This window comes from Balaenoptera physalus (assembly GCF_965194825.1).
Source record: "Balaenoptera physalus genome assembly, chromosome: 4".
NCBI classification, from domain to species: domain Eukaryota; kingdom Metazoa; phylum Chordata; class Mammalia; order Artiodactyla; family Balaenopteridae; genus Balaenoptera; species Balaenoptera physalus.
Genome location: NC_138891.1, coordinates 22,205,152 through 22,224,575, shown reverse-complemented (window position 1 = coordinate 22,224,575; position 19,424 = coordinate 22,205,152). Strand labels below are relative to the sequence as shown.

General features: G+C 40.3%; 1 protein-coding gene across 1 annotated transcript; it reads right to left on the bottom strand.

Moving 5' to 3' along the window:
- Window positions 1-47: 47 nt before the first annotated feature.
- Window positions 48-18,929, bottom strand: MRPS22 (mitochondrial ribosomal protein S22). The gene is made up of 8 exons (XM_082461295.1): window positions 18,722-18,929; window positions 12,170-12,333; window positions 10,924-11,088; window positions 8,938-9,081; window positions 8,542-8,625; window positions 7,130-7,275; window positions 1,172-1,280; window positions 48-177 (listed from the first exon to the last, which is right to left on the bottom strand). The coding sequence occupies exons 1-8, from the start codon at window positions 18,891-18,893 to the stop codon at window positions 82-84; spliced, it is 1,080 nt and encodes a 359-aa protein (XP_082317421.1). The 5' UTR covers window positions 18,894-18,929; the 3' UTR covers window positions 48-81.
- Window positions 18,930-19,424: the final 495 nt, after the last annotated feature.

The window sequence follows — 19,424 nt, the reverse complement described above, 5'->3', positions numbered from 1 at the left end:
TTTTGACATTTTTAAACCGCTCAGTATTAACAGAGAAAACTAGCCAGTATTTAGTAAAATGAAATTTATTTAAAAAATATCTCAGGAAGCTGCAGAATTGCTAATGAATGCTTCTTGATAAGCTTGCAGTGTTAATTCTATATATGCTCCCTTCTGTGCTTCTGTTTGTGCAAAGACCTGTTTAAAAAAAAAGTTTGAAAATAATAGAGCATATACTATTGATAAAGTTTTTAGTTTTGAGACATCACTAACAAACATTTCTGTAGTAGCAAAGAAAAAGCCCCAGTTTAAAAAGCCTTCCACATTTCCAGTATTTTTCTGATTACCAAACAATAAGCATACTACATGGACAGAAAACAGTATCACAGTTAAAGCAATACTAATTCTACACACCAGAGGTATCCAAATATGGATGCCATCTTTCAGAAAAAAATTAAGAAACCTGACATTGCTGGATCAAAATAAAAACCATTAGGTTCAAGAGAAATCTGGAGGATGAGAGTTAGCAAACTGATTTTTCACTTTAAAGAAAGAATGTTTTTTTTTTCTACCCCACCTATGATGGCATCATCACTGGTTGTTTTTATCCTTAGTAAGCTTTATAACTGCTTTGAAGTATGCATGAAGTAATACTGGGATAGAAGCCAGATCCACAAATACATGTCTATCCTGAGCATTAGAATCTAGAGACGAAAATTATACAATGGTCTTCCTGAAAAAAATCATCTCAACATTTACAGAGACATCTATGTTAGCCCATAGTTTTGAGAGGTATGCAATTCCAAAATGATAGTGCAACTAAGGCTTGGTATTATACAAGCACTGCCCTCCCAGCTTCTGGACACCTGAACAGGAATGTGACCGAACTGGAGGACAGGAAGCTGCACTGGGGACGTGTACTACCCAGCGGTCCTCCACCACGCCCTGCTGGCGACCTGACCACTTAGTTGCCAGTACTGCAAAAAACAAGGGGGCTACTGCCCCACTGTCTGAACTTCTTGGACTCCAGCAGCAGCTCTGTTTCTACTGTCCAGGCTAAAGAAATATGGGAGCTCTGATCACTCTGGTTCAAAGCCACAAATCTGTTTAGTTACCATTAAATATGACCCACTTAAAACTTCCTTCCAACTCAGTCACCACACAGTAGCTAATGTGAAAAAAGTCCCTTTACCTTAACTAAATGTAATCCCTCAGCAGCCTGCTCTTTGGCCTCTTGAGCTGACTGGCCATCTGGATGGAGGATGTGATAGAGCTGGACCAAGCTGGTGGCATCATCGACTCTAGAGGGAAAGGGTTTACTGTTAAAAGGGTTTATTGTTTTCTTCTTTTTTAATTTTTAATTTTTGTTTGTACTGTTTTGCTTCACAGTCCTATAAAATGTGCCACACTTTAAATTACATTTCAAACTTTCCTTGGGCCAGAAAAAATTTTTTACAGCCTTCAGTTTCATGTTTTCAAAGGCACTTTCAGGAATACTGGCTAATCTAGGCTTCATACCAACTCTGAGATAGGTAGGGCAGGAGTCAATACAGGCAGGGCCCAATTTATGACAGTGAATATATTCTAAATGTGGCTGTATCCTTTTTGGAAGCAGAACATCATTTCTTGTAGAAACAGCATTCTAATGGTAGATGATTTCCAAGCCAGCCCACATCATCAGCAGATAACATAATCCAACTCAGATGGTGTGACTGTACCTTCATCCTACATAAGCCAGAGGCTGGTGGTCATGGGGATTGCTCAATGCCACTTGCTTTTAGGTGCATTAGCAGTGACATCTGCTAACGAATTTTCATTGAGACTCTGAATTAGCGGACAGATGCCTCTGTATGAGGCATTTTAGCAGTCCAAGGAAAGACTCCCAGGCCTCCTGTATTCACAGGAACCCATCAGTTAAAAATCAGCATCCTAGGGAAGCAAATTTGAAATTATACATACCAAACAAAAGGAAAGTCAGGTTCTACCTCAGCAACCTATCTAGTGTCACACAAGATGAAGCCATAACAAAAGCTCAATTCTTACAGTTTGTACTTATCTTTTGTGAAACCTATAAACAATTTTTATCAACCTTAAAACTTAGCTAGCCTTCCCCAAACTAATCTCTGTGCTCTCACATAGTCAATACCTTCCTACCGTTTACCACCTCAAAGCTGAGAGGGTATATAAAAATAACCCTTCTAATGGTTTCACAGGCGAATTCTATCAAACATTTAGAGAAGAGCTAACACCGATCCTTCTCAAACTCTTCCAAAATATAGCAGAGGGAGGAACACTCCCAAACTCATTCTATGAGGCCACCATCACCCCAATACCAAGACCAGACAAAGATGTCACAAAAAAAGAAAACTATAGGCCAATTATCTCTGATGAACACAGATGCAAAAATCCTCAACAAAATACTAGCAAACAGATCCAACAGCACATTAAAAGGATCATACACCATGATCAAGTGTGGTGTATACCAGGAATACAAGGATTCTTCAATATACGCATATCAATCAAAGTGATACACCATATTAACAAATTGAAGGGTAAAAACCATATGATAATCTCAATAGATGCAGAAAAAGCTTCTGATAAAATTCAACACCCATTTATGATAAAAACTCTCCAGAAAGTAGGCATAGAGGAAACCTACCTCAACATAATAAAGGCCATATATGACAAACCCACAGCCAACATCTTTCTCAGTGGTGAGAAAATGAAACCATTTCCTCTAAGATCAGGAACAAGACAAGGTTGCCCACTCTCACCACTACTATTAAACATAGGTTGGAAGTTTTAGCCACAGCAATCAGAGAAGAAAAAGAAAGAAAAGGAATCCAAATCAGAAAAGTAAAACTGTTACTGTTTGCAGATGACATGATACTATACAGAGAATCCTAAAGATGCTACCAGAAAACTACTAGAGCTAATCAAGGAATTTGGTAGAGTAGCAGGATACAAAATTAATCCACAGAAATCTCTTGCATTCCTATATGCTAATGATGAAAAATCTGAAAGAGAAATTAAGGAAACACTCCCATTTACCACTGCAACAGAAAGAATAAAATAGAAACCTACCTAAGGAGACAAAAGACCTGTATGCAGAAAACTGTAAGACACTGATGAAAGAAATTAAAGATGATACAAACAGATGGAGAGATATACCATGTTCTTGGATTGGAAGAAACAACAGAAGAAACAACATTGTGAAAATGACTATACTACCCAAAGGAATCTACAGAGTCAATGCAATCCCTATCAAACTACCACTGGCATTTTTCACAGAACTAGAACAAAAAATTTCACAATTTGTATGGAAACACAAAAGACCCCGAATAGCCAAAGCAATCTTGAGAAAGAAAAATGGAGCTAGAGGAATCAGGCTCCCAGACTTTAGACTACTACAAAGCTACAGTAATCAAGACAGTATGGTACTGGCACAAAAACAGAAATGTAGATCAATGGAACAGGATAGAAAGCCCAGCGATAAACCCACGCACATATGGTCACCTTATCTTTGATAAAGGAGGCAAGAATATACAGTGGAGAAAAGACAGCCTCGTCAATAAGTGGTGCTGGGAAAACTGGACAGCTACATGTAAAAGAATGAAATTAGAACACTCCCTAACACCGTATACAAAAATAAACTCAGAATGGATTAAAGACCTAAATGTAAGGCCAGACACTATAAAACTCTTAGAGGAAAACATAGGCAGAACACTCTGACATAAATCAGAGCAACATCTTTTTTGACCCACCTCCTAGAGAAATGGAAATTCAAACAAAAATAAATGAATGGGACCTAATTAAACTTAGAAGCTTTTGCACAGCAAAGGAAACCATAAACAAGATGAAAAGACAACTCTCAGAATGGGAGAAAATATTTGCAAATGAAGCAACTGACAAGGATTAATCTCCAAAATATACAAGAAGCTCATGCACCTCAATATCAAAACAACAAACAACCCAATCCAAAAATGGGCAGAAGACCTACATACACATTTCTCCAAAGAAGATATACAGATTTCAACAAACGTGAAAAGATGCTCAACATCACTAATCATTAGAGAAATGCAAATCAAAACTACAATGAGCTATCACCTCACACCGGTCAGAATGGCCATCATCAAAAAACCTACAAACAATAAATGCAGGAGAGGGTGTTGAGAAAAGGGAACCCTCTTGCACTGTTGGTGGGAATGTAAATTGATACAGCCACTATGGAGAACAGTATGGAGGTGCCTTAAAAAACTAAAAGTAGAACTACCATACAACCCAGCAATCCCACTACTGGGCATATACCCTGAGAAAACCATAATTCAATAGAAGTCATGTACCACAGTGTTCATCGCAGCTCTATTTATAATAGCCAGGACATGGAAGCAATCTAAGTGTCCACTGACAGACGAATGGATAAAGAAGATGTGGCACATATATACAATGGAATATTACTCAGCCATAAAAAGAAATGAAATGGAGGTATTTGTAATGAGGTGGATGGAGTTAGAGTCTGTCATACAGAGTGAAGTAAGTCAGAAAGAGAAAAACAAATACAGTATGCTAACACATATATACGGAATCTAAGGAAAAAAAAAAAAGCCATGAAGAACCTAGTGGCAAGATGGGAATAAAGACACAGACCTACTAGAGAATGGACTTGAGGATATGGGGAGGGGGTGGGGTGAGATGTGACAGGGTAAGAGAGTGTCATGGACATATATACACTACCAAATGTAAAATAGATAGCTAGTGGGAAGCAGCCACATAGCACAGGGAGATCAGCTCGGTGCTTTGTGACCACCTAGAGGGGTGGGATGGGGAGGGTGGGAGGCTGATGCCACAGGGAGGGGATATAGGGATATATGTACGCATATAGCTGATTCACTTTGTTATACAGCAGAAACTAACAAACACAACATTGTAAAGCAATTATACTCCAATAAAGATGTTAAAGGAAAAAAAAAAAAAACGTTCTAGAGTGGGGTAAAGAATTTCTTAAGACATGGTGACCTCTGAGAGATGCTCTGGGCTCATTCCAAGGCCCATCCACCCTAAAGGCCATCTCTTGGTAGAACTGAGAAGCCAGAGGTCAGAAACTAAAACTTTCCAGAGGAAAAATATTTTTTAAATGTTCAGTATAAATCTGTTGTGTTTGTTGTAATCTAATAGTCCAATAAACGTGACAACAAAAGATAACAGTAATTCTCTTTAGAGCATAACCATGTGAACCCATAAAGGGCTTAAATGGGTTTCTATATCTTAGTCATGCTTAGGGCTTCTTTACGTTCATGCTACGGTAAAATGCCTGTGTCTCACAGAATAGTTTAGCTTCACACCCAGCCCATATTTGAAATTTAAAAAAAATAAATTTACATGTAAAGATTTTAAAGGCATCTCAATTCAAAACCAACAGTGGAACTTAAGTTTGAAATGTGCAGAATCTCAATTCTGGCCTGGGCTCCATTCACTGAGGACATGCACCCTCTACTGTTTAGCCTGGGATTTGCAGCAAACTGTCCTGTTCAGCAGTCCCATAGGAAGTTTTACTTACGCAGATCAGGAAATTCAGGGAACTCAAAATTCCCTCCCAGTATGCGAATGAACTGCTTCAGAGGTAAAGCGTACGTGTGATGAGTATTACTATAATATTACTTATTAGTACTCCTCGATAAAGAACTTTAATTTTCAAAGAAATTTTTTTTTTTTTTTAATTTCTTTCTTTTTGGCTGTATTGGGTCTTCATTGCTGCGCATGGGCTTTCTCTAGTTGTGGTGAGCAGGGGCTACTCTTCACAGCGGTGCGCGGGCTTACTGCGGTGGCTTCTCGTTGCAGAGCACGGGCTCCAGGCGCGTGGGCTTCAGTAGTTGTGGCATGCGGGCTCAGTAGTTGTGGCTCACGGGCTCTAGAGCGCAGGTTTGTGACGCACGGGCTTAGCTGCTCCTCGGCATGTGGGATATTCCTGGACCAGGGATAGAACCCGTGTCCCCTGCATTGGCAGGCGGATTCTCAACCACTGCGCCACCAGGGAAGTCCAGAAGTACATTTCTGTGTTGCTCTAATTTCTTATAAAAAATGTTAAATTCTTTTTATAATAAAATAATTTCAGAATATTGACATTTGAGAAGCTTTATAAGAAAATTCATTCACAGGAGATGTCACTGCTAATGCACCTAAAGGCAAGTCATTTTTGAGCATCCTCATGACCACCAGCAGCCTCCTGCTTATGTGGGATGAAGGTATATTTTTGCCCTCTGAATTGTATTACACTACATACACTGGAGAAGAGGGCTAGCCTGGAAATCACTTACCATTAGGAATGATGTTTCTATGAGAAATGACACTGTTTCCATATGGGCTGTATTTCTTAGACAATATGGAACCTTCTAGTTCCAAATGCCTTACCTTTGTGTGAACGGTTCAGATTACGCGGAGGATAGTCTGAGTCAAAACTCCTTACATTCAAGATGGCAATAATCACTAAGCTCTCTGGTGACTTTCTTACTACAGCCATGTTGGTTTCTTTTCCTTGTTATTTTGGCCTTTCTCTAACTCAACCAATGGAAAGATACTTGAAAACAATCTTCTCCTCAGTTCATCACAAGTTGTAAAGTATTATTTCAGCTAGAAGCCTGGGTGCACACCACTTGCATGCTAAAATACAACAGACATTCTTTGTTTCACGCAACTTTGAAAAAAACCTGTAACCTTTTTAATGCCTTAAAAATCTTGCAAAAACAAGGAGGATCAAAAGCAAGAGTATTTTCATAAATTAAATGATGACTTTTACTGAAAAGCACCCATCAGAGTTTATGTCTACTTCTGTACATTTCCTATTTAATCCCCTTTGAGTATATGGAAAGTTCACTGGTATCCGGGAGCACCAGTAAGGCCAGGGATAAGTCAATATCCAGGGTATACAGTACAGATCCAAAGCCATTTACTCTTTCAAAGAATCCAGCCCTGTTTACAGAACACGGAAGCAAAGACTGAGAAAACTGGGTTATACTGGAAAAACAAACCCATAAATAAACTGCGGTAAGTGAAATCTATCACTGGACAAGTACATTGTTATCACTGGAAAAATAACATTAAATACAAGTTTAATGGTAATAAGACTTTCTTTACTTACTAAGATCATACTTACAAATCTCTCTGAATCTGGTCAATCAGTAAACCATCAATCTTTTTCTTATTTACAAAATACCAAGCCATTCCACCGAAGTGTCTTGTTGAACGTAAAAGGTCATACTTTCCATATTTATCTATATCTTCGTAGGTCTGATGATGAATCTATCCACATAAAATGCAACTTTTCAGAAATATGAAAATAAATAGAAGTGAGCAGCATTACCCGTATACATCTACTAGCATGTGAGCTGCCCAAGAAAATATCAGTAAACGAGGTCTACTTATACCGGCCTCCACTATCACTAACCAGAAGATATGATTTAAACCAGCCCTCCACTGTAGAAGTATATAGGGCCTGGAACAAGTCTGCCAAATATTTATAGCCAGATCAATTACTCTTCAGCAGCCACGCACTATTTATGAAGCTCCTATTACATATATATATATGGACCACTGGAAATAAAGGGCCACCACTCCCTTTTTCCCCTATCCAATCAACTACCCCATTCCAACTTATTAACTAATGTTCCTTCAGTTCTTTTATAGTGATCTTCCTAAATGAGGACTTTGATGAGGGCATTCTTGTGTTCAAAAGGCTGCTGACTGAAGTCCAGATTCGTCAGCCTAGCATCTGAGGTCACCTGTGATATGGCCCCATCTACCTTTCTAGCTTAATCTTGAACCACTCCCCTACATATACACTGCATGTACAAGCAAACCAGATGACTGGCCATTTCTCAAGTATACTTTGTTTCCTGCCTGTTCATACTTTCCCCTCTACCTGAAACACCTCTCCTCACCCAACTCCACCAGCCATAATGTTCCCTGCCCTTCTAGAACCCTCTTCAAGAACCCTATGACACCTGAGAGCACGTTGTAACCTTCTCTTAGCACCTAACATCTTAGATCTACAGTGGTAATTATCTGTGTACTTAACTAGCACTCTTCCCCACAATCATTTCTGGACTTCGACAGGGCTCCCTATCCTAGTTCATGCCATAACCTATACCTCCACAATAATACCTTATACATGGAACGTACTACATGATTATTTATTAAACTGAACTGTAAGATACATAGACTGCATTTTGGCAAATTTCAGTGAACAACTGTTTCCTGTGTGATAAACTGAAAAAAGAATAGTCTTTGCCGTCAGGTTTGGGTCTTATCTCTACCACTGACTAGCTATGCAACTTTCAACAAGTTACTTAACTCTCCAAGCTTAAGTTCTCTCATCCTTCAGTCAAGGGTTGTTGTGAGGATGAAAATATCTATCTGGTGTACATCAGGCACTTGATAGGTGTTCAGGCATTTCCCTTCTCTTCCCCCTGTATCAAAGCTTATAACCTAACTCATTGTGCTGGATTAAAAAATCATACTCGTAATCATACTTAAGCCCATACTTTAGAAACTGTAAAATATACTCACTTTGATATATTCAGCAGAATCTGGCTCAAACTGGGCAACACAGAGATTGAGGACATCAACATGCCGGTCCTGGCTGTACATGGTCTAAGCCAACACAGCAGAGTTGGAATTAGCTGAGAAGAACACGAGCGTGCAACACCTGTCCTGACGCCATGCCGGGCCTGCCCATCCACACACAGGCCACATCTGTGCCCAGCAAGAGGGATGCAGAAACAACACAGGCTTCGGAACTGTCCCACCTGGATTCAAATCCTAGCTAAGCCAATTACAAGATAAATAACCCTCCTTATCATTAGAAATGTCAGTTTATCAAAGCAAAATGCCCAGCAGCACCAGAGCCAACTGTTCAACAAAGAAACCATCAGCACTACCTCTATGAAACAAAAATCACCTTACCTGAAGATTTTCTTCCTTGAAAATTACTGGTGTTAAAATTCTACGACCTTCTTTTGGGAAATAAATTTGAATCATCCGGTCCCTTTCTTCCCAAGAGGCTTTGCGTAGTGTGCCACTTGGTTCTCTGACGACAATAAAACGCTCCTGAAACAGAAAACATAATCAAGGATGAGTTCGTGAGGACTTATTTTTAGTTCCAGTGTCCCACTAAGCACCATTATAAGAATAACTTGCAATCAACAATATAAAATGCAACCAGGAAACATAAGATGCAATCATCTGTATGATTTCAATGATAATCGTAAGCCTCAAAGACCTGGCGAGATTTGATACTCCCTTCACCAATCACTGCCGTGCCTCTGATAATCAGAAACCTAAATGAAAGTATGTACTAAATGTGATCTATAGCCCTCAAGTGGGTTCAATACATAAAACGGTTCAACTAAAAAAAGGTGACCTGAGATTCATCTAAATCCATTTCAGAAGAAAGAAGTGCTATAAAACCTTTCTGAATTATTTCATTTCCCCATCCTGAAGTCTCACACAGACAGACTTTACTACTTTATGATTTATGTTTGAAGTCCCAGGGATTGAAGGAACAAACCCAAAGGTGTGGAGTCTTAATCCCACACCTCTGTGATGCCTCATACTGGAGACAAAAGTCTCAGAGAGACTGGCTGGTCCGCTTGCCAAATCCCAGGCCACAGGACTGCTTCCTCCACTGAATTCCACCCACTGTGTGTACACCCAACTGCCAATTTATCACGTGCAGGATTCTTAACACCTCTCAGATATTGTTAATATTGTTACAGAACTGGAAAAGGTCAGGAACTGTGGATTACAATTCTTTGCAACACCCAGAGTGACTTACACAGAGCTTTGCACATAGCAGATAAATGAGACACATCTGATTAATGTTTAAATTAACCAGATGGTACTGACTCTCAACTCTTCAGAGATGTAAGAGTCTCTGAATGTGTTCTGAGGATAATATAATTAAAACTTTCATCAAGCACTGCAAATAGAAAAAAAAACAGCAGATGGCAAAGTAACACAGTTGTTCCTCAAAAGGATTTTGGTAATTTGAATTCCAAGTTCCTTTCTCCCTCTCAGGTTATAGAACGCTCCCACCACCAGCCTGCACAGCACTTCAAACATATATAAAAGCAAAAATTCTAATTAAAAATGAAACTCTAATCCCTGTTCATTATGTCAGATATACAGGTGATTGATGTACAGACATGGACATTGCTCAAATCATGTCTTCTAACCAAAATCACATGATAAAAAGATTAGTACAGGGTGGCCCTTCTCCCAGCCCTATCACTATGCAATATTCTACTGCATTTTGTGGGCTGAACTGTAAATTACTCTTTTACTCTTTACTTGAAAAGGCTCAAACAACAACTAATATATTTTATAAGTGCCAGAGTGTTCTTTTGGAACTGGCAATCAGAGGAAGAGGAGCTAGACAATAAAAACTACAACAGATGAAGTGGTGCCTGAAAATTATCTGGGGAAGCCTGCCATTTTTACTGCAAATTCTGATCAGTGAAAATCCTTCAGGAAGTCTGAGTTTTTTGGGCATCAGCAAGAATTTCCATCTTAAAAAGCTTCAGCTAAGGAAATCAGTCTAACTTGAGCAGAAAGAATCTCCCTTCTCCTATTGCCTTGAAGATATTTTCCTATTTGTGGTTTGAGGGTAGGTTTCTGTCTTGTTCTGTCTCAGCACACCTGTCTCTTTTTCTGCAGTCAATCTGGAAATACTGTGTCCATAATCTGTAAGGAAATGGTGACATGATGATGTGGTGCTGGTTTGCATTTTTCTTCTTTATGCTGTATCTGCCAGGTCTCACTCAGTCACAGAAATTCTGGTTTGGAAGATTCAGAGACAGCTGGGTCACACGATATTGACCCTCGTCCCTCAGGCCCATCTCTACACAGTATTTCAAATAAAAATCATTTTGCAATTAGACATATACTTACCCGGTGTGGTATGCTATATGATATATCAGTAAACACGTATTTGGCTGTTTCTGTTCCTTCCAAAATCTTATCTTCAGCTAACACGTCATTTATTGGCGCTCGCTCTTCCAGAACTGGTGGCATTTTTAATCGGACTTTAGCCGCCTCGACTGCCTGTCTTGTAGCCTAATGAAATAAAATATTTCTTGGGAAAGCCACAAGGTTACAGACCAAAAGGATCACCTGACAAAAGCAGATACTAATGAAAAATGCTAGACTGCAAAGAGAAGAAGCTGTAGCCATGAATAAGTGAGTAAAAAGCCAAACTTGGGCTCCTGGGCCCTGGTCTTTGCCTCTGCGGCGTGGCTGAGAGCATTAGCTACAGGCTTAACCATTCTCAAAACAGCAAAGGGACGCTCTAAGACAGAGCCAGGCCACAAAAGCTGCCTGAAATAGGCCAAAGGATTTCACTTACTGGGTGCTTACTATGTGTTTCAATATTTTGTATTATATTTGGCTCATTTAATGCCCACAACTACCTTATGCGCTAAGGGCTACTGTTAAGTCATTTTATGAGAGAGAAAATAGAGGCACACAAATGTTAAGTAAACTGCTAAGAAGCTGCAGCACTAGGATTTGAACCCAGGCCACTTAACTCCAGAGCCCATGCCCTTAACCACTGAGCACACCGCCCCATGCCATACCATTAGCGGTGGTCACCTCTGAGAGGTGAAAGGGGCCCTTCGTGTGATGTGCTATTGGGTATTTGAATTTTTTGCTATGACTCTTAATCATTTTTGAATTAGAAAGAAGAGCTATTGCTCTTCACATATTCATACATCAAAGCATTTTCCACAAAGCACTCAATACCCACGACTCCAGGAGGACCCTTGCCTGGAGCTGGATGCTGTTCAGAAGGATCTCATAATCTCACCAAAGCCTCAGCCTCAAAGTACTCACAACAAATGCTCCTCTAGGAAGGAAGCTGGAACAGGCAGCACAAAGGGAGGCTGATCAAGCTGGTTCTGGAGCAGAGGCGGCTCTGCCGGACAGCCAGGCCTGACCCACACGCCCAGTCTGCCTAATTCCGGCCATACCCCCTGCTCCTCTCTGCCTGCCTGCTCACATCTCTTTTCTCGGTTCTGTGCCTGCAACCCCCCTCACTAGCACCTGTGGAAGAGCAGCTACCAACATCTGAAGGGGTCCTGGAAATCTTGTTTAATCCTTTAAAGAAAGGTATTATACCAATATTCTTACATTCACATACCTCTTCCAACTGTGCTTGGGTCATTAGCTTATAAGTTGGTGGCTTCACTTCTTGTATAGCTGGCTTAAAAATCTTCCGCAAATCTAAGCCTGTCATCTTGATGAGTATGCTTTGGACTTCCTCATCCATAAAGGTAGGTTTCTTGATCTTTGAGCTACCAGATTCTGTTAAAATGAATTTTTAGTAAATAAGATGTCAAAAATAACAAACCAACAAGACCTCTAAATGGAAACATCAAGCAAAAAAATTATTAACACAAGGTCTACCTCAGTATGCATAATACTAATACCTACAAGATTCCTTCATTCATTCATTTAAAATTACTGAGCATTCACTATGATAAAGATACAGTTTCTGCCAAAAAGGCACTCAAAGTCTAGTGAAGAAAGCAACATGAAAAAAGTAGCTAATGCAACATTAATAACAATCATGGTTACTACCATCTACAGAGTTGTCTCCTATATGCCACGCATTACACACATTTTCAGGAATGCTTACAACAACCCACAAAATACTGATATCCCAGTTTTGTAGATGAGGATATCGGATATTGGAGTCTTCCTAAAGACGGCTAGCTATTAAATGATAGAGCCAGGATTTAAACCGAAGTTTATCTGATGCTAAAGCCTAGATCAATTCCACTCTTCCATTATGCTCCTTAGAGCAAGTGCTACATACAAGGAAGGTACAGGGGTTTGTGTGATTACAGAGGCAGAAACTAAACATAGCCTGGGAGCAGAGAAGGGCATGGTAGGGTCAAAGAAGGCTTCCCAGGGGCCTGAATAGAGCAGAGAAAAAAAGGAAGGAAATTCTAGGCTGAGGGGATCCAGCTAGGAAAAAGAGGCCTGGGTCACTGGACATGATACTGAAGATGTCATGTGGCATCACGGAAGAAAGTTGGACAGAAGAGGAGGAGACTCAGATCTCAGCTCTGCCTTATGCAGCTTGACTATCCCTTTGCCCAACCTCCATTTCCATTAGAAAAAAAAAAGCCATTCCTTCCCAACCACCTCTTCCTCTGCTAGTCCTATAAATGCTGATGTCCTGGTGTCCCTCAGGATTCTGAACTACATTCTTCTTTTCTCCCTTCTCATCTCCCTTGATGGATGATCTCCTAACCTCCTATAATTTCTTCTATATGCTGGAGACTCTAAAATCTGAATCTCCAGCCAAGATCCTCTTCCATCCAACTACCCAATGGATATCTCACATGCAGTTCAATACTGCCAAAGCAGAACCCATAACTTCTCTCCTGTCACAAACCTGCTTTTCCTATTATCCTTAGCACCATCCAACAGGTCACGTGGGCCAGAAGCCTACAGTCATTCTTGACTTCTCCTTTACCCTCCACATCTAGCCAACAGCAGGAGTAATGTTAACAGCTGACACTTGTTAGATATTTACTATGTGCCGGTACTAACTACTTTACGTACTTGGCACGTTTAATCCTCCTAACAACCGCACAAATACTATGATTATCCCCACTTTACAAAAGAGGATACTGACACAAAACATACTGCCTGTTACACCTCATAAATCGGTCTTTAATCCTCCATTTCCCACTGCCACTACTCTAGTCAAGGCCATCCTATCTCTTGCCTTAGCCTCCTAACCTATCCCCCTGCCTCCATTCTGATCGTTCTCCACAGAACAGAGTCATCTCTTAAAAATGTTAATTCAAACAACAGAAAAGATTAACAAAGAGTCGGTTCATTGAAAAGATAAGCGTAATTGACAAACCTTTAGCTAGACCAAGGAAAAAAGAGGACCCAAACCAACAAAACTGTAACTGAAAAACACATCACAACTGACACTACAGAATTTCAAAGGATCCTAAGAGGCATGAACAACTATATGCCAACAAACTGGACAACCTAGAAGAAATGGAAAAATTCTTAGAAACATACAATCCACCAAGACTAAATCAGGAAGAAATAGAAAATCCAAACAGACCAATTACTAGTAAGAAGACTGAATCAGTAATAAAAAATTCTCCCAATGAAGAAAAGCCCAGGACCAGATGGCTTCACAGATGAATTTTACCAAACATTTAAAGAATGAATGCCCATCCTTCTCAAACTCTTCCAAAAAATCGAAGAGGAAGGAACACTCCCAAACTCATTTTATGAGGCCAGCACTAACCTGATACCAAAGCCAATAAAGGATACTAACAGAAAACTACAGGCCAGGACTTCCCTGGTGGTGCAGTGGTTAAGAATCCGCCTGCCAATGCAGGGGATGTGGGTTTGAGCCCTGGTCCAGGAAGATCCCACAAGTCGCGAAGCAACTAAGCCCGTGCACCACAACTACTGAGCCTGTGCTCCAGGGCCTGCGCATTGCGACTACCGAGCCCACGTGCTGCAACTACTGAAGCCTGTGAGCCTAGAGCTCAGGCTCCGCAACAAGAGAAGCCACCACAATGAGGAGCCCGCGCACCACAACGAAAAGTAGCCCCCGCTCGCCGCAACTAGAGAAAGCCTGCGCACAGCAACAAAGACCCAACAATCAATCAATCAATCAATCAATCAATAAATACTACAGGCCAAACATTCTCAATAAAATACTAGCAAATTGATTCAGCATAACATTAAAAAGATCATTCACCATGATCAAATGGGATTTATTTCTTGGGCTGCAAAGACGATTCAACATACTCAGGTCAATCAATCAATATTCATAGAATGAAAGAAAAAAACATGATTACTTTGACAGATGCAGAAAAAGCATTTGACAAAATTCAAAATTCATGATTAAAAACTTCTAACAAATTAGGTACAAAAGGATCACACCTCAACATAATAAAGGCCATATATGACAAACCCACAGCTAACAATCTACTCAATGGTGAAAGGCTGAAAGCCTCTCCTCCAAGATCAGGAACAAGACAGGGCTGTCCAATCTCATCACTCCTATTCAACACAGTACTGGAAGTTCTAGCCAGAGTACCCAGACAAGAAAAAGAAATAAAATGCAACAGAATTGAAAAGGAAACTGTCTCTATTTGCAGATGACATGATTTTATCTATAAAAATATCCTAAAGACTCTATCAATAAACTGTTAGATCTAATCAACAAATTCAGTAAAGTTGCAAGACACAAAATCAATATACAAAAACCAATACCATTTCTGTACACTAACAACAAATTATCTGAAAAAGAAAGCATCAAAAACAATACAATATTTAGTTATAAATTTAACCAAGGAGGTGAAAGATTGCTATACTGAAAACCACAAAACACTGCTGAAAAGAAATCAAAGAAGACACAAATAAATGGAAAGGTATCCTGTGTTCATGGATTAGAAGAATTAATATTGTTAAAATGTCCATACTACCCAACGTCATCTATAGATTCAATGCAATCCCTATTGAGGGTCCAATGGCATTTTTTTACAGAGGCAGAAAAAACAAACCTAAAATTTGTATGGAACCACAAAAGACCCTGAATAGCCAAAGTAATCCTAAGAACAACAAAGCAGGAGGCATCACACTTCCTGATTTCAAGCTATACAATCAGAACAGTATGGTATTGGCATAAAAACAGACACACAGACCAAGGGAACAGAATTGAGAGCGCATAAATAAACTCATGCATATAGAGCCAACTATTATTTGACAAAGAAACCAAGAATACTCAAAGGAGAAAAGACAGTCTCTTCAATAAACGGTGCTGGGAAAACTGGATATTCACATGTAAAAAAATGAAACTAGACCCCTAGCTTACACCATTCACAAAAATTAACTCGAAGTGAATTAAAGACTTAAATGTAAGACCAGAAACCATAAAACTCCCAGAAGAAAACACAGGAAAACAGCTTCTCGACATTGGTCTTGGCAGTGATTTTTTGTATATGACACCTAAAGCACAAGCAACAAGATTAAAAATAAACAAGTGGGACTACATCAAACTAAAAAGCTGCTGCACAGCAAAAGAAACAACCAACAAGTGAAAAGACAACGTACAAAATGCAAAAAAAATATTTGCAAACCATATATCTGATGAGGAATTAATATCCAAAATATATAAAGAATTCATACAACTCAATATCAAAAAACCAAATAATCCAGCTAAAAAATGGGCAAAGGACCTGAACAGACATTTCTCCAAAGAAGATGTATGAAAGGTACATGTAAAGTACTCAACATCACTAGTCATTAAAGAAATGCAAATTAAAACCACAATGAGATATCATCTCATACCTGTTAGAATGGCTATCATCAAAAAGACAAGAGATAACAAATGCTGGTGTGGATGTGGAGAAAAAAGGAACCCCTGTGCACTGTTGGTGGGAATGTAAACTGGTACAGCCACTATGGAAATAGTATGGAGGTTCCTAAAAAAAAAAAAGAACTACCATATGGCCCAGCAATTCCACTTCTGGGAATGTATCTGAAGGAAATGAAAACACTATGTTGAAGAGATACCTGCATCCCCATGTTAATAGCAGTATTATTTACAATAGCCAAGACACAGAAACAACCTAAGTACCGATTGATAAACGAATGGATAAAGATGTGAGATATATACCCACTCATTCGTATTTTACATATATATGTATACATATTTACATACATACGTATATGTTTATGTGTACACAAGAGTGAGATATGTTTACATACCTCACATCTTTATATACACATAAACACATATACATACACACGTGTATGTAAAATACATATATGTAAAATATAGTGAATAACATATAATTTTGTTACAGATACTTCTGAATTTTTCCAGAAAGATAGTTTAAAAACATGTAAAAGATGGTTCTGTTAGAGTAGGCACTCCTGATAGCATCCTGTCTTTACAGTTACTAAGAAAAGAATATTATTAGTGAGAAGAAAAGCATCCCAAAGATCACGTCCTAGTAGAAAATCATGGCTGTCAGAGAAGTTTAAAATTTAATACGTAAAATAATACACACACACATTTTTCAGCCACAAAAAAGGAGGAAATCCTGCCATTTGTGACAACATGGATGGACCTTGAGGGCATTACACTAAGATAAGTAAGTCAGGCAGAGAAAGACAAATACCGTACGATCTCATTTATATGTGGAATCTAAACAACAACGACAACAAAAACTCATAGAAAAAGAGACCAGATTAGGCTGGAGGCGCGGGGGGGTGGGGTGGGGGGCGGCGCGGTGAAGCGCACGGTGCTGGGGGGGCGGGGCGGTTCTAAGATGAAGATGGTCAAAAGGTATAAACTTTCAGTTATAAGATAAATTCTAGGAATGCTGTATGGTATACATGAAAGTTGTTGTGAGTAAATCCTAATAATTCTCATAAGAAAAAAAACCTTTTTTTTTTTTCTTTTTACCTCTGTGAGAAGATGGACGTTAACTTACTGTGGTAACGATTTCACGATATATGTAAATCAAATTATGTTGTACACTTTAAAGTTACACACTGCTGTATATCAAATGTATCTCAATAAAACTGGAAAAAAACTTTTATCTTAACAATGTAATCAAGATCACTCCCATACTTAAAACTCACCAATGGATTTCAACAGCATTTAGAAAAAAAGTTACGGTCATCTGCTTACTGCACTGTGTCCCCACTAGACTCTGTGTTCTCCCAAGGCCACAGTCCTGTTTTGTACTGGTCTCTGGCACCCAGGGTCTCTTACAGTGCCTGGCACACCGTAGTGCTCAGCACTACTCTCCCCTCAGACAATCCCTCCCATTCCGCCAGCTTCGGTTAACATTTTTACTCCAGTGCTTCTCAATTTCTATGTAACTTGCATACCCGACACCTCCACTTGAATCTCAAAGGCACCTCAAATATAATGCGTCCAAAACAGACGTTTAACTTTGCTTCCCTTCCCATCTCCTTACCTCATCGACTCTTGCTTCTTCTCCCCCATTTCTCCTCCTCTCATTCCCCTCTAAAAAACTGCCCTATAATTAATCTTCTCTGTCTCGGTGTAAATGGGACTACTCTCCACTCAACTGCTCAAACCAGAAACTTGAGAAGTTAACACTGATTTCTCCTTTGACATCCAAAGTCATAACCAGCCTCATCAATCCTACCTCCAAAGTGGGTTCCCAAACTACCTGTGTTCAGTCTCATTTCTGGATTTTGCTTATGCTGTTTCCTCCGCGTGGAATGCTTCTTGTTTTCTCCCTGGCACGATTAACCAGATCTCAGCTTTGGCCATATTCTCCAGGAATCCTTCCTTGCCTTTTCAACCTAGTTTGAGTGCCACTCTTCTCTGCGTCCCCTATCACAGTCCGGGTCACACTGCACTGCCATTCCCCACTGGGCCGCGAGCTCGCTCAGGGCAAAACCCATGTCAGTCTTAGTCCACCGTATCCCCTAAACCTAACTCTGTGCTTTACAAAGAGCGGAGCCCAGGCACTGACGCTTAAGTGAAGGAATGAACAAACGCGGTAGACGACAGACCCCGCGGGTACAGTAGAGAGCCGCCTGGGTCTAAGGTCGCGCTGCGGGAAGAGCCGGGGCCCCCGCGTGGGTCTCGCCAGCCTGAAGCAGGCTCTCGATCTCCCAGGAGAACGCCCAAGCGGACGCCCGGCAGGTCACTTACCCGCCTCGGAGCCGAGCCCACGGCATGGCGTTCCCGCCCCGCAGACCCCGGGCAAAGGCTGGAACAGGGAACCGGGCCGGGGCCGAGGGCGGGCCCGGAAACAGACCCGCCAGGTGACCCGAGAACCTGCCTGCAAGGTGAACATCGACACAGACGATCTGAGAGTCGCCATACTTATCCGGGCCACTTACGCCGGAAGCGGCTGAGAGCGATTCCGGGTCTCGCGCGGTTTTTACGGCATTCTGGGAAATGTAGTCTGGAAGAGGGAGGAGGGAGGAGGCAGCAGGGAGCTACGCAATTTCTATTTATAAAACAATAAATTTCTGCTTATGAAGCAATAGATTGTTTCTTGTAAACCGCTTGTTCACAACTAGAAGGTGTTTATGTGCTCTTTTTCCTAGACCTTTCCTTCGTTTCCATGGCTCTCAATAACAAATTTCCTGCCCAAACCTTTTCTCCCAGCCCCAGGTTTAAATCCAACTGCCTATTCGACTTCTCCGTTCAAACTTCTGACGGGGCCCCACCCCACTAACCCCGCCAAATAACACCTGATTCCAGGCTCTGATTGCCACCACCATTCCCCATCAACTCACGCACGGTTTGCTGTCTTGGAATCTTAAGTCTCTTCTGTAGCTCTTTTCTCAATTTGTGCTCAATTATTTTGCTCATTTATCTGCTTGCTTATTTTTCTCATGCCATGAAG